This window comes from Malania oleifera, chromosome 10 (assembly GCF_029873635.1).
Source record: "Malania oleifera isolate guangnan ecotype guangnan chromosome 10, ASM2987363v1, whole genome shotgun sequence".
Lineage (NCBI taxonomy): Eukaryota > Viridiplantae > Streptophyta > Magnoliopsida > Santalales > Ximeniaceae > Malania > Malania oleifera.
This window is the reverse complement of record NC_080426.1, coordinates 77,919,858-77,936,824: the sequence shown is the minus strand read 5'-3', so window position 1 is coordinate 77,936,824 and position 16,967 is coordinate 77,919,858. Positions and strand designations below refer to the sequence as shown.

Here is a 16,967-nt window from a genome sequence, read left to right as displayed (position 1 = left end):
GTTATGCTCAAGCCCATATTTCACAGCAAATAATTCTCTGCCAAAGGTGGTCTTTCTCAATCATGAACCTCCATAACCATTTCCTTAACAGGGCTTTATTGAAAATGTGGAGGGACTTAAAATCCAAGCCTCCTAAATGAAAGGGTTGTTTCACCATGCCCCATTTGACATGGCGAAATTTGAGTTCCATCCCAAAGCCCCCCAAAAGAGACCTCCTTCGAATTCCTTCATGTCTCTTGGCAACTGATGTTGGTAAGGGAAGGAGAGACATGAAGTAAACAAGGAGATTTGTCAAGGTGCTTTTGATGATATTGGGTCTGCCACCTTTTGATAACAAATTCCTCTTCCATCCAGCCAACCTTTTTTCAAATTTTTTAATGATAGGATCCCACACTCCTTTATATTTGAATTTGGCGCCGAGAGGTAGCCCAAGGTAGTTAACAAGGAAAGTACCCATTTTGCAGCCTAGAGAACCAGCAAGGAGAGGCTCATCTGCATTTTATCCACTAGAATGACTTCACTTTTTCCAAGGTTAACTTTCAAACCTGAAACCACTTCAAACCCTGCCAAGATACATCTCATATTCAAAATGTGAAAAGGGTCATCCTCACAAAAAATGACAGTGTCATCCACGAACAGGAGATGTGTGACCTCCATAGATCTATCGTGTCTACCAACTCTAAGGCCTTTGAGCAGCCCTTCGCCTATAGTTTTTATCAACATGAGGCTCAACACTTCATCACCACGACGAACAAAAAAAGGGATATGGGGTCCCCTTGCCTTAGACCTTTAGAGGAGCAAAATAAATCTATGGGGCGCCCATTGATTAACACTGAGAAGCTTGGTGTGTTGATACAATGAACAATATAACTACACCAATGCTCCCCAAAACCCATTTTCGTGAGAGTGAAAAGAAGGAAGTTCCAATTAATGTGATCGAAAGCTTTCTCCATGTCAAGTTTGCACACCACCCCATTTTTCTTTTCCCTCTAGTAAGTGTCCACTACCTCATTAGTTATTAGGGTTGCATCCACAATTTGTCTTCCCGCCACAAAGGCATGTTGATATTGCCCAATGACTTCCAAAGTGGATTTTTTAAGTCTCATAGCAAGAACTTTGGCAAGGATCTTATAGATACTTCCCACCAAGCTAATTGGACGAAAGTCCTTAATGTTAGTTGCCTCGGGTTTCTTTAGGATTAGTGTAAGGAAAGTGGCATTGATGCTACTCAAAAATCCATCCAATCTAAGAATTCCTCAAAAATGTTAGTAAAATCCAGCTTAAGCTTGCCACACTTTGACTGGAAGAATGATAAAGAGAACCCATCTAGCCTTGGCACTTTGTCCCCATTGCAATCTCTAAAGGCCTAGAGGATTTCAGCTTCCTCAAAGGGTTTCTCAAGCCACTCTGTAGCGGAGGGGCTGATAGATTTAAAATCGATATTATCCACTATAGGTCCTCAACTTCCCGATTCAGAGCAAAAAAGTTTATAAAAGTTGTTGATTCCCCTTTTGATGTCCTCCTCCTCAGTTAAGGTGCTCTCTTCAATTTCAATGTTGGAAATGGTGTTCAGTCTACGATGGCCATCCACAATTCGATGGAAAATTTTGGTATTCAGATCTCCCTCTTTGAGCCATAAGGCTCTCGATTTTTGCCTCCAAGAGATCTCTTCAAGGCTAATAGCCTCTGTAAGCTCCTTCTTCAACAAAACTCTTTTGTACCTTTCATACTTGGTACCAGTAATACTTGGCGTTGTTCGGCCACAAGAGCTAAGTCATGGATCTTGATGTCGTTCAGAATAATGGTCTTCTTTGCCTAAATGTTCCCAAAAGTGTTTTTATTCCACACTTTAAGCTTCTCTTTCAAACCCTTCAATTTTTGAAGCTAGCACAAAGCTAGCTTTCCCCTAACGTGCAAAGTGGACCACCAAAGCTTAATGAGGTCCTCAAAGCCATTGTGCTTTAACCACTTTTTTTCAAAGCGAAATGGGGTTGGTCCCCATTTGATTACACCCGTGTCAATGATGATAGGGAAATGATTCGACATGGGCCTTCGTAGGAGCTCCAGAGTGTTTCTGGGAAAGTGAGTATCCCAATGCACTAAGATGAGGAATATGTCAATTCTTGAGAAGGAAGGCGGGTCCCTATAGTTGGACCAAGTGAAAGCACCGCCAATGAGATAGAGACCAATGAGGGCATTCACATTGGTGAAGTCTAGGAACTCTCTCATAGATCTGTTCTTAGCTCCACCCCAACTCCTTTCATAGGGGTAGAAACATGTTGAAGTCTCCTCTAGTAACCCAAGGTGCATCCCAACGGCTATTAATCTCCAAGAGTTCAATCCAAAAGAAATGTTTGTGAGGTCCTTCACCTGGGCCATAGTCCATAGACCCCAACGAAAACTCATAGAAAATTGTCATCTAGATTTTTAAACAAGCATGAGACAGAGAAGGAGTTGATGGAATGATCGATCATCTCCACCACATTGAGATTCCAGAAAGATCACTAAGAATTGATCCATATTTTCCAGTTTACTTTCCTATAAGCAAACAATGCCATCTCTTCGTTCTTTAAGAACGAAATTGATTAGGCTCCTTATATCTTTGTCATTTAATCCCCTCACATTCCAAGAAATGAGTTCTGTTAACATGGTTTAGTAGTGCACACCTAATTATTATTCACCTCCACCAAATCTGTGCTTCCACCCAATTTATCATATAACTTATAGTACATTCTAGGCATTTTAGCTCCCCGTTTGTATCTAGTTTCATGTTGCTTCCCATAGGTTTTTTGGAGATAAGCTGCACCTCCTCTCTTATCTTCTTCTCAATCTCTTCAAACAATTACAATTTACTAATCATTTTCACTTTCCATAACACCCACTTAGAGACTTGCTCCTTAAAAAGTGTGCTTCCAAGTCTAAACCATTCAACATTTCAAATTTGGGGTTGTCTTGGGTATTAGCTGGATTAGGGCTGGATTGAAAGGCCTCTGGGTGGTTTAAAGAAGCTAGAATTAAGGTTAAAACCGTAGCATCAGCCTGCAATAATGGAGGTCCTGAATCTGGTTCCTTCTCAGCATCACTAGAATCAAAGACTTGGAAGTGGGGCTCAATTGCTTTCCAGAAGGATGAAGACTTATCAAATGCCATGGAGGGTCATTTGTGGGAAGTAAAGGGAATATAGGCATTAGGTTTGGTTACAAAAGGAAATTTTAGGAGTAGGGAGGCCAAAGGGAAGATCCCCCTCACATAGGGTGCTTTTGTTGAAGTAAAGGGAATGTAAGCATTAGGTTTGGTTACAAAGGAAGTTTTAGGAGAAAGGAGACCAAAGGGGCGAGCCCCCTCATATAGGGTTCTTTTGTTCACCTTCAGTTCCGTCCCAAGTTCTACGAAGGAGAAAATTTTAGGTTTGCCCAAACCCATGTTGTACTTCTCAACAATGTTTGCAAAAGATTGTGCACAAGAAAATCCTGCAGCTGATCAGTTTTTGAGATCGCAAGAAAAGTTTCTCCGCAAGAAGGCCAAGCGCAATGGGTGCAAATGTGGACTGTAACTGACTTCGACAAGGTACCTTTTGAATCAAAACCCTCTGGGAAGACCATTGTCTCCAGAGGGTGAGGGTGAGGGTGGGGGAGGCCCCCACAGCCGCAAGGAACAAAAGCCAAAGCTGCACAGGGGAAAGGTAATCACAGCGCTGTGGAAAGGTATTGCAGAGGGTTTACGGTTTCCCGTGTGGAGAGAAAGAGAAGGAAGGGAAAGAAGATTGAAAAGAAATCAATTCCTCCCTCATAGAACAGCACAGGTTACCAAGATGCCTTGAAATGGTTGAAGCATACAAGCAAGATTGTGACTATGCCAAGGATTTTAGTTCTTCGATGTTGGGCATCCTTGTGAGCTTTATAACCATGGACATAGATTGAATTGCATAGAAAAGAGGTGAAAGAACTCCCTGCAGCAATAGAAACAATAGATGGGTTGGTGGACTTTAGAATCAATTCTAAAATAGAGAGTTCCCAAAGCTAAGCCAAGGAAGACAAGGGGAAAGAAAAGGGCAAACAAGATAAATCCCATACAGGGCAAGTAACTAAGATAATGAAAAGCACGACTCACAAAAATTCCCAAATTTTGCTTGCTTCTTTTGTGGTGATCCTAAATTCCTAATTGAGCACTTTACTATCCTAAGAGGGAGGAATTGAATGATATGATAGCCTCAAGTTCAAAGGAAGGTGATTCTAATGGTGAGGGACCCTCAAGCGTCAATCCTTTGTAGTTACTAGATGTTTTTATCAAAGAAGTCTCTCTTGCAAAAAGGACTCATGTATATGCATGTGAAGATCAATGGGGTTGAAGTTGATGCAATGGTGGCTCAGGTGCCACTTATAACTTTGCTGCAGAGGAGTGACAAAGTTTATTCTAAAAGTCTTCAGTTACGTTTGGTTTGCAGAACGCATATTCCTAGGAAATAGATTAGTTTTAGTAGGTTAGTTATAATTAATTATACAAGAAATTATGTTGTTACTATAAAGCAAATAACAATGTGGAACATTTTACGAGTCCTTAATAAGGAATAGACAAGGAATAACTATTCCCAAATTTGATCACGGGGATGTCTATTCCTTTCTTATTACATGTTGAATGAAACAATTAGGAATATATGTGGAATAACTATTCCCTTGATTCCCAAAATGTAAACCATATTCCATCTTATTCCAATGAGTAGCTATTCCACTAAACCAAACGAGTCCTAAGAATTTGAGTCACATCAGGCTATTACTCTGATCCAAAGCTCATTCAAAGGATGGCCAATGCTGCTCTACGGTGGGATTGTGGGAAAGGCAACTATGCAGTTGGATGACTTCAATATTGTCTTAGAGACTTCTTGGTGAAATCTAAGTTTATGTAAATGCCCACCTTGCTATAATTTTAATTTGAGCAAGCCTCTTGCTGTGTTCCGTGTATAACTACCCAAGAAAGAAGGCAGATAAGTGGAAAGTTGGTATGACATCATCAATGCAAATGAATGTGGATTGCAAAAGGGGGTCCGCATTCTTGGCTGCCCTTGTGGAAGTCAAGCCAAAATTGGTGGAAGTCCCTGATGTGGTTGTTGAATTATGGGGGAATTCTTTGATGTGATTTGATGTGATGCTTGCAGAAATCCCAAAGTCTCTTTCACCACCAATGAGCAACTAATCATAGGATACAGTTGATGATGGGTGCTAGACCCTTGCACAAGCCTCTTATAAGGTGGGACCTACAAGTTTTGGTCGAATTAAGGAAGCATTATCTCCTCGAACTCGATTTATAGTGATAAGTCTGGTGACCTATAATGTGGCCAATACCTATTTCAAAACTCAGAAGAAACTTTCGCCAAAGCAAACTCATTGGCAAGAGTTTTAGGCCAGGTTTGATTCATAATGGGTACATAGACCAGGAAGACAAAATTAGGTGGCTTGCACGGAAGGAAGTAGAGGACTACGTCGTAGCCCCTTCTCAATTAGTGTAGCATTGTATCAGATGAGGGATGCTGCAAAGACCTATAACAGACTCAATTGTGCAAGATGGCACTATGCATCACTGCTTGTCAGAGCATGGTTTTTAAGTAACAGCAATAGTTGCAGCCTATCATGGACATTACGCATCGGGTAACAGATGCCGCATCCAATGATTCATTTTTTGCGATAGCAAACTTGTTAAAAACACATAGATTCCAATGTTTTGATCCCAGATCATACATACTAATGCTTTAAATGTTTTTTAGTAAATCTAATCAATTTAAAAATATAACATATACTGCAAGAATTGGGTGTAATCTTGGTTGCTTTAGTTGCTATTGGCAAGAAGAAGCATGCATTTGATACTTTTTTACTAGTTTATTAATTATAAGTGCAGCTTAAACTAAAAAATCATAAATATAAAGAAATATAAAATATAGAATACCATCTTTTGTATACTATTTAGTTCTTCAATGGAATTTTCGCAGTCCAAAAAAATATATATATAGAATGCTCATATGTCAAACAAGAACAAAATTGCATAGCAAGAGAACATATTTTTGTCTCCAAATTAGGTAAAAGAAAAACATAAAAAATAAAATAAAAATTTAAAGAACATAGAATATGAATATACATAATTTAACGAGAGAAAAAGTTAGGTTTATTTGGATGCTAGTCATTAAAAAAAAATGCATACTAAAAGTCATGGAAAATAAACCCAAAAAGGCTTTTTTTTATAAAAAATTTTACTAACTAAAATAAACCAACTTAAAATTGAGTTTCTAAGCTTCAATAAAGGGATAAGGAGAGGAAAATGCTATTAAAAAAAAAAAAAATTTGAAAACCTAATTTTTAAGTCATTTGCAGCCAGTCTTACACTATACAGCCCATTATGCTCGTTACAATCGTTGGACTTTCAAGATATCACCCTGTAAGGGTCTCGGAAGCCATCGATACAATTACATAACAGCCGTAATGGCTGTCACCGTTAGGTAAAACTACAGGTTAGAAGATGGTTTGTTGTATGCTAAGGGTGACAAAATTTATGTTTATTACAGCCGCAGGCTTCAGAACAAGTTGTTGAGGGAAGTGCATGATGCACAGTGAGCTAGACATCTAAGAAAGAAGGAGACACTTCATTAGTACCGTTGAACTATTGGCTTAAGATGGAAGAGGATGTGTACAGTTTGGAAAGGCAAAAAGAAGCAGAGCTGCTGCAATCTCTACCTATTTTGGAGAAGCTATGGAGAAACTTGTCAATGGATTTTATTGTGGGAATGCCAAAGGTGAAGGATCTACAACCCATGTATGTTATAGTAGACCAATTTTCTAAATATTTATTTCAATTAAGAAAAAAAAAAAAAGGTATATTAGATTGAGAAAGAGAAGTTACATCCAAAGGGGGCAAGAAGCCACCCAAACTAAAAAAAATTAAATTAAATTAAAAAAAATAAAATATATAAAATTAACCAAGAAAACCCCCTTCTTTTATCCATTTCTGTCATAATTCACCAAGCACTTCAAATTTGCACACTCACTCTGGCACTTTTTCACTTTATTTTTACCCCTATCAAAGCGTACTTCATTTCCTCTGGGATCATACATCTTTAATCCAATTTACCCATAAGATCTTGAACTTCTAAATCCTTCCCATGAAAAACCATTTTTGATCCCTTTCTATCATAATTCACCAAGCACACTTCAAATTTGCAAGCTAACTCTGGCCCTTCTTCACTTTATTTTTACCCCTATCAAAGCATACTTCATTTCCTCTGGGATCATACATCTTTAATCCAATTTACCCATAAGATCTTGAACTTCTAAATCCTTCCCAGGAATCTCCTCTACTAGTACAGATAGAATTCCATCCTTGTACTGCAGTTTATTAAACAACCCATTGTTTTCAAAAATAGAAACCCCCTCCAATTACAGAGGACTTCTCCTTTGACTGCCATTGAAGATGGGTTATCCAAACCTAATGGTTATTCAACGGTAAAAACTCATGCTAGGACCTCCTTTTATTAGATAATAAGTGAGACTTTGAATGCCTAGCAGGAGCAAGGATTCAATCCTATGCTTGTGCAGATGTTATTCAGATTATGATAACTTCCGTTTAGCCGCAATTTCATGCTTAAGATTTATAAACTCATCCCAGGAGAATTTTAATATGAGTAGTCTTAGCTAGCAAAACCTTTTTTTGCTGTTCTTTTCCTAGCTGACCTAGTGCATTCAAGCACAAAGGATTATGACTCTGCAAGAGAAAATTTGGAATCAACAACACCTGCAATGAAATGTCTCAGACGGTGTTTTGGTTGGAAGCTATATGAGTGAAAGTGTGACACCTAGAAACAGCAAAATGCAAGGGCAGGTAGATAACAATGGAGTTATTGTTAGAGGTCAAGGTCGTCTTTAATGTGAATGGCATGCTCTTCCTTTATGCTTTGAGGGAGGTCGTGGTCCAACAGGGTTGAGATCTTCACTGATCTCTCATTAGATTACTATTTAGATGATAATTCATTACAAATTTTGTTGATAGTGTTTTTTTTTTTTTTTTTGTAACTTGTATATGCTGTCTATTGGGGTGCCCCCTCCCTAGGAGTTTTTCCTTAACAAAAACATCCATTTACCAATTAAAAATTTTTAAAAAGCGATGTAAGATAGTTTCCACACCCATGGGAATTACCAACAATAGCACTCATGCAGAGGAGTGGTTAGAGTTGAAGTTGAAAGCGCCATGCATGCAGTTGTGGTTTAAAAGAATTGGAGTTAAGGATGAGAGAAAGAAGTAAAACTAGTCAGCATTATCAGCCAAAAATCTCCCAAGATGGAACTAGAAGGCAAATGCATTAAGTCACCAATCACCATTATGTACTTGGTGAAGGCTCTCTTGAAGTTGAGTGTAGAAGGGAAAAAGAAAAAAAGATTTGGATAAGTAAATAAATAGTATTATTTTTTTATTTTTTTTTGAAAGAAGGTGATAATAAATAGTATAAGGACTAAGAATATAACATAATATTTGGAGCACAATATATCCTCCAACAAAAAATTGAAAGAAGCAAAGAAGCAATAAGCAATGAACCCCGTCGAGTTAACAAGCCTTCCAATCTCTTTGCCTATCAAGTAGCTGCAGTGCTGGACCACTCGAAACAAACCAAAAACTGAGCATAAAAGAGAAGCCAAAAAGAGAACCCTACTCCACACAAAGCCATAATACATATTCCACCCACGAAAGATTCTACCATTTCATTCCAACCAAATATAACACACACGAAAAAAAGTGGCAGAACTCCAAAGTATCTTGCCCTCCCCAAAGCCCCTAACTTCTTGAGGGGGAAAAAACTCTCCAAGGAAGAAGGGCACAACCAAAGCTCCCACAAGCATCAAAAAGCCTACTCAAAATGCACTAAGAGAAAGATTGATGCAAAAACAAATGTGCATTCATCTTACTGCTATAGAAACAAAGAACACAGGCATCCAAAGAAAAAGCTCGAAAAGGTCTTCTAGTTTGAAGTATATCATTGGTTTTATATAAATTTAAAGAAAAAAAAAAACAAAAAGGATATATTAAGAGAGAATGAAATATAACCAAAAAGAGGACAAGAAATTGTCAGCAAGAGAACTATTTAAAAAAAAAAAAAAAAAACCCACAACAAAAAGGGTGGAAGGAAAAAAAAGCTCACAGAAGCTAATGTAGAAATCCTCTTCTCAACTCCTCACCATCATAATGGATAGAGCACCACAAATTCCCTAATTCATTTTGTCACTTCTTTGTCTTATTTCTACCCCCATCAATACGTATTACTTTACTATCTAGGTCAGACAAGCACAAAGGCATTTCATCCAATAGTTCTTGAGCCTCTAGATCCTTCTCATTAGAATCCCCTAGACAAGAACAAAGAATGGGAAAAATACCAACTTCAATCTGCCCATTCATCTGTCTTTCCTCACCTGCCCCGTCATCCTCAAACATAGAAACAGCCAACTAGACTGCTCAACAGAGATGAAGGCACATAAGAAATAACCCTTTAGACCAGAAGAATCTGATACATAAAACATTAATTACAAATTTCATCTAAAAGTAGACCGCCATCACAAACAAAATTGCTATCCAACACACTTTCATCATTTGAGGGATCGCCCCATTTCTTCTTCTCCTTAATAGAATTTTTTACCAAATCTAACTTTGACCTATTTGAATGCTCCTCAATAGAAAAATGGACATCACTATCTATTTTCAATAACTCACTTACCAGCCTGTCTGAACCTTGCAAGGATTTCCTCTTTTCCATGCCATTCTACCCTGATGTCTGGTGGGAATAAATCTTTGAACTTCGACCCATTCAAATGCTCCTCAATATAAAATAGCCATCACTATCATTGGTATTGATCCTATTAAAAATTGCAGAGCAAGCAAAGACCCTGATTTTAGAAGGAGTTGCTGCTTTTCAAGAAAAGGAAGTTGCCATATGAATGAAAAATACAATGATCATAGAAAAATTCACAAGAAAAATTCCCAAGGAATCCAAAGCCCAAATCATATGATCAGGTTAGGAAGAAGGATGAAAAGAATGAAGCACCCCTAAGCTTTGAATTTCTTCAAAAGTAGAAATTCCAAGAAACAAGATCCCACTTATAAGTCAAGCAACTAGAAATTGGAGCATCCTAACAACTTGAAAGATAATAGAGACAAGAAGAAGCATCCTCAATCCAAAGCTCTCTCCCTATTATCAATGAGGAGCCATGCCAAAGGCAAAAAGAGATGGCAAGTCTCATTAATAAACTTTCGAAAGTGGCAATAGACCAGCCTTTGCATCCCAACCATTTTGATGAATCCCAATTGAACAAAAAGACACCTTATTCCAAAGGGACTCGTTGTTTTAAATGAAAACACCATAACTATTTATGCACTATGGCAATATCTTGGACACTAAGCTTCTAAGACTTACCCTCAGACTTTGTCCTATACATCTTATCCCAACTAACAAATGATCCCTTTGACTCTCCTCCACCACATTGCCAGTGTGTAAATGGTAGATTATGATAGTGTTAGGATTGATCTCCTATCAGTGTGAAAGGCAAAAGTGACTCGAGAGACATTTTCAAGAGAGTGAGGTAAGGAGAGTGGTGATGGAGAGGGAAAAGGCCCCAGGCATGCACTCCCTAACATAACAAGGCAAAAAATGTCTTTGATGTCTTTGCATTGATGCTTGACATTTAATTCATTAACAATAAATCCTTTCTTTCTTTCTTTTTCTCTTTTTCATATTTTTATCTATACTACTTTTCCTAGTGGCTTGTGTGGGACTACATTCAAGCTTGCTATCATGATACACATACACACACACAGCAGAATAAAGTAATAGTCTTTGGTATTCTAGCAACATCTCATTTATGTATGCATTTTTTTTTTTATTGCATTAAACCACTAACGTTTATATATGTAAATCAAATTTTCGGACATGAGCATTTCTATTCTTACCACAATGGATGTAATTTTCGAATGTACAAACAAATAAAGACAGATATTAATTATACAGAAGTCTGCATTTTAATCCTTTCAAAGGCATTGGGCAGCGGCGTTATTGTAATTAGTTGACTCATGAAGGATATCTTATCCTCCATATACTATACTGTTATTATTTTTAATGGATTTTTTTGTCTAAAAAAAATATTAATAAATGCTTATAATTGCCCCTTTTACTTACAAAATCCAGCAATGCAAACATCCATAAAAATGTTCTAGAAGTCTAAAATTCAATATTCAACTGGAATACCGGTTGCTAAACTCCGTCCATCAGAGGAGAAACATAGCCCAGTGACGGAATCGCTGTGACCTTTCAGAGTATTCACATCTAATGAATGATGCCGCTTGTTCTGATCCTGCATTCCAAAATTTTAAAGAGAGAGATACAGAAAAGTCGTTAAGAGAGAAGAGATTACGACGATGATTTGAAGGCTCCATAAGCCCTAGAAAACCACAGCTGCGAGCAAGAAAACCTTATCAGAGGCATGAGAGTGAGGCTTGGAATGGGACTTCTTAGAGATGGGCTGAGGCGGTCTCGAAGCCTTGTGGCTAGCGTGAAGCGCAGGCTTCGCAATTGATTGAACTTCAGATCTTCTCTTGCGAAAGCAATTCCTGAACATTAATAGTGCAATCAGAGCTCCGAGCAGAACCGAAATCACTGTGATCGAAAGAGCTGGATCCATTTGCGGTCGGAAGGGATCGAGACTTGCGCGGTTTTTGTCGGACAGTTGATGCGGTCGGGAAGATGTTATACGCCGAGTGTTTTTCTCATAAGTAGCCAGTCGTCCGCGCTACGAATGCTACTATGCACGGCGTCGTGACCATTTGGTTCCGATTTGCGGGATTAAGGTGTTTAATTGGATTAGAAAATGTGCAGCGTCATGGGCCCGTGGTCTCATGATCATTAGGGGTTCATGATGCACTCAGTGCCAGGGACCCAGATTAGATTGGCCGCGAGGCACTCATCCAGACTCTTCCCAACAGAGTCGGTCAATAATCACCTATTCAAACCTGCAAACGTGAGCAATACATAAGTCTTGACAATCACTCATAATCATGAAATATTAATATAGACACACCAATGGATAAGGAAGGTAACAGACATTCATTCTCAATGATAAAATAGAGATTACTTATTTTATCCAAGTAAGAGAAAACTATGTAAGGCATAACACAAGTAAGTTAATATTCATTTACAAATTCCTAGAGAATACATATAAAGTCATCTCTCTCCCCCATTATATCCCCATTACATTGTCACCCCCTAACATTCTCCCTCACTCATTCTATTGACGTCGTCGTCAATCTATTATAAAGAGTTCAATCTTCAGGTCCTGTTGTCATTGTCTTAAAGTTCATGAGTTCTTGGATCTTTTGTGTGAGATGCTGAAAGTCTTCTGTCGTGTCACCACCATTCTTCTCCTAACCAAGTGTTGTTGTTAACAACCATTATCATTGCTAACTCTATTTGTAAGGATCTTCACTACGTCTCTAGCTACTATCTTCATTTATAGAAGGGTTGATCTTCTGCATTTCTATCTTTATTGATCTTCTTCATGGACATGGAGCTCTCCAAGAACCAAGTCTCCAGCTTCAAACTGTCATGGTCGTGTAGGTTGTTCATATGTCACCGCCTCAACAAGGCATTATTAGTTGCAAGATATTTCACAAAGATTATTGCAGAAGTAATACATCTAATATGAAACATAAGTCCACAAAAAGTTGTAAGTATTTTTTCCCCATTCCACTCGCTAATTGGGCTTTTAAGGACTCCCCAGAAGCCTTAGGGTGCCCACCATACACTTCTTTTCTCCCACATTGGTGTTCAAGATTTTTGTTCCCTCTTGGATTGTTTTCAAGGCATTCAAGGCCATCCGCTCTAAGCATTCTGCAACACGATAGGGCCCCATGCACAGAAAACAAGCAAGCGGGGGTCAATGCACCACGTTCCTTTCATATTTGTCATTCCACTCTCTCATTGTTCTGGATCCCTTATCGTTCAAAAAGCTGTTAGATCCCTTGTCGCTCCCCCTGCCCGTAGATCTATACACTCGGGAAGATCTTTGTTCATGATTATCAGATGTTGAGTATTTCCTTTTCTGAGAACCAGTTGGGTAGTCATTTAATTGTCCACTTGTTGCAAGGGTCTGTCTTAAGAAATCCTCCAACCGTTCAGTTGTTGCGATGGTCGAAGGAAGGTCACGAATCCCTTGCCTTCGCAGCTCATTCTCCGGCCATGTTTTGAGTCCTCAAAGGAAATGGAAGAGTCTGTCAGAATCCACCATATCCTTAATGTCGAGCATTAGGGCTTGGAACTCCCGTACATAACTCCTTATCGAGCCTATCTGCTGTAACTCATATACCTTGCAATGTGCCATGTACTCTGTATTTCCTAAGTAAAAATGTTCTTTCAAGGCATGTTTAAACTCTTCCCAAGTATTGATGGTATACCGATAGTTTTGCATGTCTTCACATTTGGTTCTCCACCATTACTTAGCATCCTTAATAAGATATACCGTCGCAATGTTAACTTAGTCCTCCTCTAGGTCTATCCTTGAGCACTTAAAGTAGTGTTTCAGATCGAAGACGAAGTTGTCTAACTCCTTTGCATCTCGAGCACCCCCAAAACATTTAGGTTCTAGCACCTTAATCCGAGTTCCCCCACAAGTATCGGTGATTGGCCTTCGAGACATTTGGGCCACTGCATTTAGCTTAGTACTCACTTCTTGTAAGTCATTCTGAAATTGATCCGTTATGTTTCGAAGATTACCCACCTCCTTCAAATCCTCTTTCATAGTGCTAATAGATTCTTTGACATTATCTGCAAGAACATAGAAATCATTAGTTAATTCTTGTAGCAATGTAAGAAATGGCATTATGCCCTTAATTTGTTTCAGCCTATTCTCGAAGGCTTCCAATTACTCAATGTTCCTCTAGAAGACCTCAAGCTCTATTGGTCTTTTCTCTAGGGATTTTATACGTGGAATGAATTTCTCAAGTTCCACAATTCTCATCTCAAGCAAAGATACACTATATAGGGTTCTCAAGTGTTCTCTCGGGCAGCCTTAGGCTCTATTGGCACGCCTCTCTCTTTTGACAATTCTGTCACAAACGCTTGGAGTTCAAAGAACTTCGTCTCCAAGGTTTCAAGGTTTTCCACTCTTGCCTCCAATGCCTCAACGTGCTTTATCTTTATGGATTTCTAAGTTTTCATTCTACCGTTTATGGTGCTGAGTACACCATGCTCTGGTACCAACTGTCACAGGCCCCTAGATTAGACTCAAGTAAGGGACCATGAAGCACTCATCAAGGTTCTCCCTAACAAAGTCAGCCAATAATCACTTGTTCAAACCTTTAAACGTGAGCATCACATAAGTCTCGGCAACTACTCACAATCATGAAATATCAATATAGAAACCAATGGATCAGGAAGGCAAGAGACATTCATGCTCAATGATAAAATAGAGACTACTTATTTTATTCAAGTAAGAGATCACTATACAAGCCATAACATAAGTAAGTTGATATTCATTTACAAATCCTCGGAGAATACATGTAAAGCCATCTCTCTCCCCCATTAAATCCCCATTACATTGTCACCCCCCCAACACACAGCATTATTCACAAAAAATAAGGAATCATGGGGGGAACCTACACCTCCATATATCTCCTAGCATTAAAATTACAACATGTGGCATTTAGGATCTAGCTTTGTTGAAGCCTCCCTTCAACACAATAGTGTTAACGTCATTTTCATTAATCTGCTAAAATGTTTGTTTGAAAAAAATAAAAAATGAAAATTTAGAAAAGGAAACTCACATATCTCCCTCCTCTATTCTTCGCCTCAATAGCAAAACCAATATTTCCTTTAGACATAGCACTTGTGTACGAATGAGATATGAGGAAACCTTGAGATGGGTTCAGAAGCATGAAAATCTCTCTCTTTATTCTCTCGCCTCAATAGCAAAACCTAAATTTCTTTCAAGCTCAATACTAGTGTATGAATGGGATATAAGGAAACCTTGAAATGGATTTAGAAGCATGAAATGCTATCACAACAAAATAAGCAAGGTGAGTTCTCACTTCTTATATGTTTGTCTGTTTTTGTTCCATTTTTAGTTTTTTTAGTTTTCCTTTCGTACCCATTTGCAATTTTGGGGTGTTCTCGAGATCCATTTCTCTATTTCTCTTGGTTGTTGTTAGTTGATGCTCCTTTGATTTTCTTTCCTGTTATAATTTATGGGATTTTGGTATGTTTTCCATCTTTTATTTGCAAATTTGATCCTATTTGTTTTCTATGTGCTCATACCACACTTCCACCTCCCCCCACCCCCCCACACCACCTTTTTTTTTTTGGCAAATAATTTAATAGTTGAATTAAATGACACTTTAGTTCAACAATCCTTGCATATAGCATGGTTTACATTCAAAATAATGGCATTTATGTTTAGCAAAGGTGAGAAGAAAATTAGGCCAAAAATTATATCGTCTACTTTTAATTTAACATGATTTCCTTAATTATACTCTCCTAATAATTCTCTAAATTTGGTAAGGCTTGGACGTTATGGTTAGGCACTTAAACTAATTATAATAGAAGAAAAAATCCTCTTCATATAGGTTTTCTGCACTCTCAACAAGTTCGTCAATTTAAGGTAAATTTGGTATGACAATCCAGTGAAGATCATGATAGCACTTCCTCATTGCTTTGCTGAACAGGGATTTCCACTCAACAGTGAAGACACTATAATGCTGACAAACTTTCTAGTAGTGGTGATGGTGGTGTTAACAAGGGGACCAAATCGTCTTATAGTTAAAAAGATAAAATTATGGAGTTAGCAAGGGAACCAAATCTATGGTTCCCTAATTTATTAATTTTCAATTGTCATACATGTTTCTTTTATATTCAATAATTTTCCTTTGCCATGTGTTCTACAGTATAACTCTCTCTTTGTTGTTACTTTAGTTGATGTTGTTATAAGTTTTTGAGTCCCAACTTTTTGGCAATAGTAAGGATGATACGACAGTTGAATAAAACTACATGTTTTATTTTTTAAATTGACCATTGCATATTGGCATACGAATCTAATGTTTCTTCCTTGTGGAATTTTTGTCTTGATAACCAAAGCATGCCTTAGCGTTTTCAATAACAATGCTAATGGGATGATGTTAAGAGTTCAATCTTTCTATGATATGCAATGAGTCCACTGTTCATGATCATTGTTCTATAGATTCTAAATATGAAATGTAGGAAATGAGTGGATTAGAAGAAGTCGTCTCGAGTGTTTTAGGTTATACTGATTTAGTATGTGAAGCGTAATAGTTACGAAATGGGGGAGCTCTTCTTATATATCTCTATATTGGTGAGTTTTGAAACATCATAAGGCAAGAAAAGGTTGGGGAATGCCTACTTAGCTAGTGAACATTACCCACCTTCTTGAACTAGATGGTAGATCTTCCAACTCTCCTTGAATGTTCGCAACCTAGGAAAAGAGTTCGGATGTTGGAGATTTGTTGTCATACTAATTAAAAAGTGTGCAATTCTTGTTATTTCACCCTCATATTAGTGAATACCCTGCACAACTACACTTGTTAATTTTGTATGTTGAATTTTGGTAGCTGTTATATTAAAAATCAATTATATTGCTGATTTTTTTTTGTTAATTTACTCCACTAGAAATTTGTTCTAGTTGTTTTCTTCCTCAAACTTTGAAATCCATAAAGAATGCTTTGTAGTTTACATTACAAGGTTCCCCAAGAAGCTGCTCAATAAAATTCTTGAGAAGAGCTAGTCAAAACAAGGTTCCCCAAAAGGAGTTGGTCGGAACAAGGGTCCCCAAGAAGTTGCTCGGCAAAATTCTCGAGAAGAGCTAGTCGGAACAAGGTTCCCCAAAAGGAGCTGGTCAGAACAAGGTTCCCTAAGAAACTATTCGTAAAAATTCTCGAGAAGAGCT

General features: G+C 38.0%; 1 protein-coding gene across 1 annotated transcript in view; it reads right to left on the bottom strand.

Moving 5' to 3' along the window:
• The window catches only part of LOC131166406 (uncharacterized), a 54,184-nt gene extending 42,162 nt beyond the window's left edge, over window positions 1-12,022 (bottom strand). The window contains exons 1-2 of the mRNA XM_058124930.1: window positions 11,490-12,022; window positions 11,267-11,372 (exon numbers count right to left, since the gene is read on the bottom strand). Coding sequence (XP_057980913.1) covers window positions 11,267-11,372; window positions 11,490-11,699 — 316 coding nt within the window. The 5' untranslated portion in view covers window positions 11,700-12,022. The remainder of the gene's footprint in view (window positions 1-11,266; window positions 11,373-11,489) is intronic.
• Between the last annotated feature and the right edge of the window lie 4,945 nt (window positions 12,023-16,967).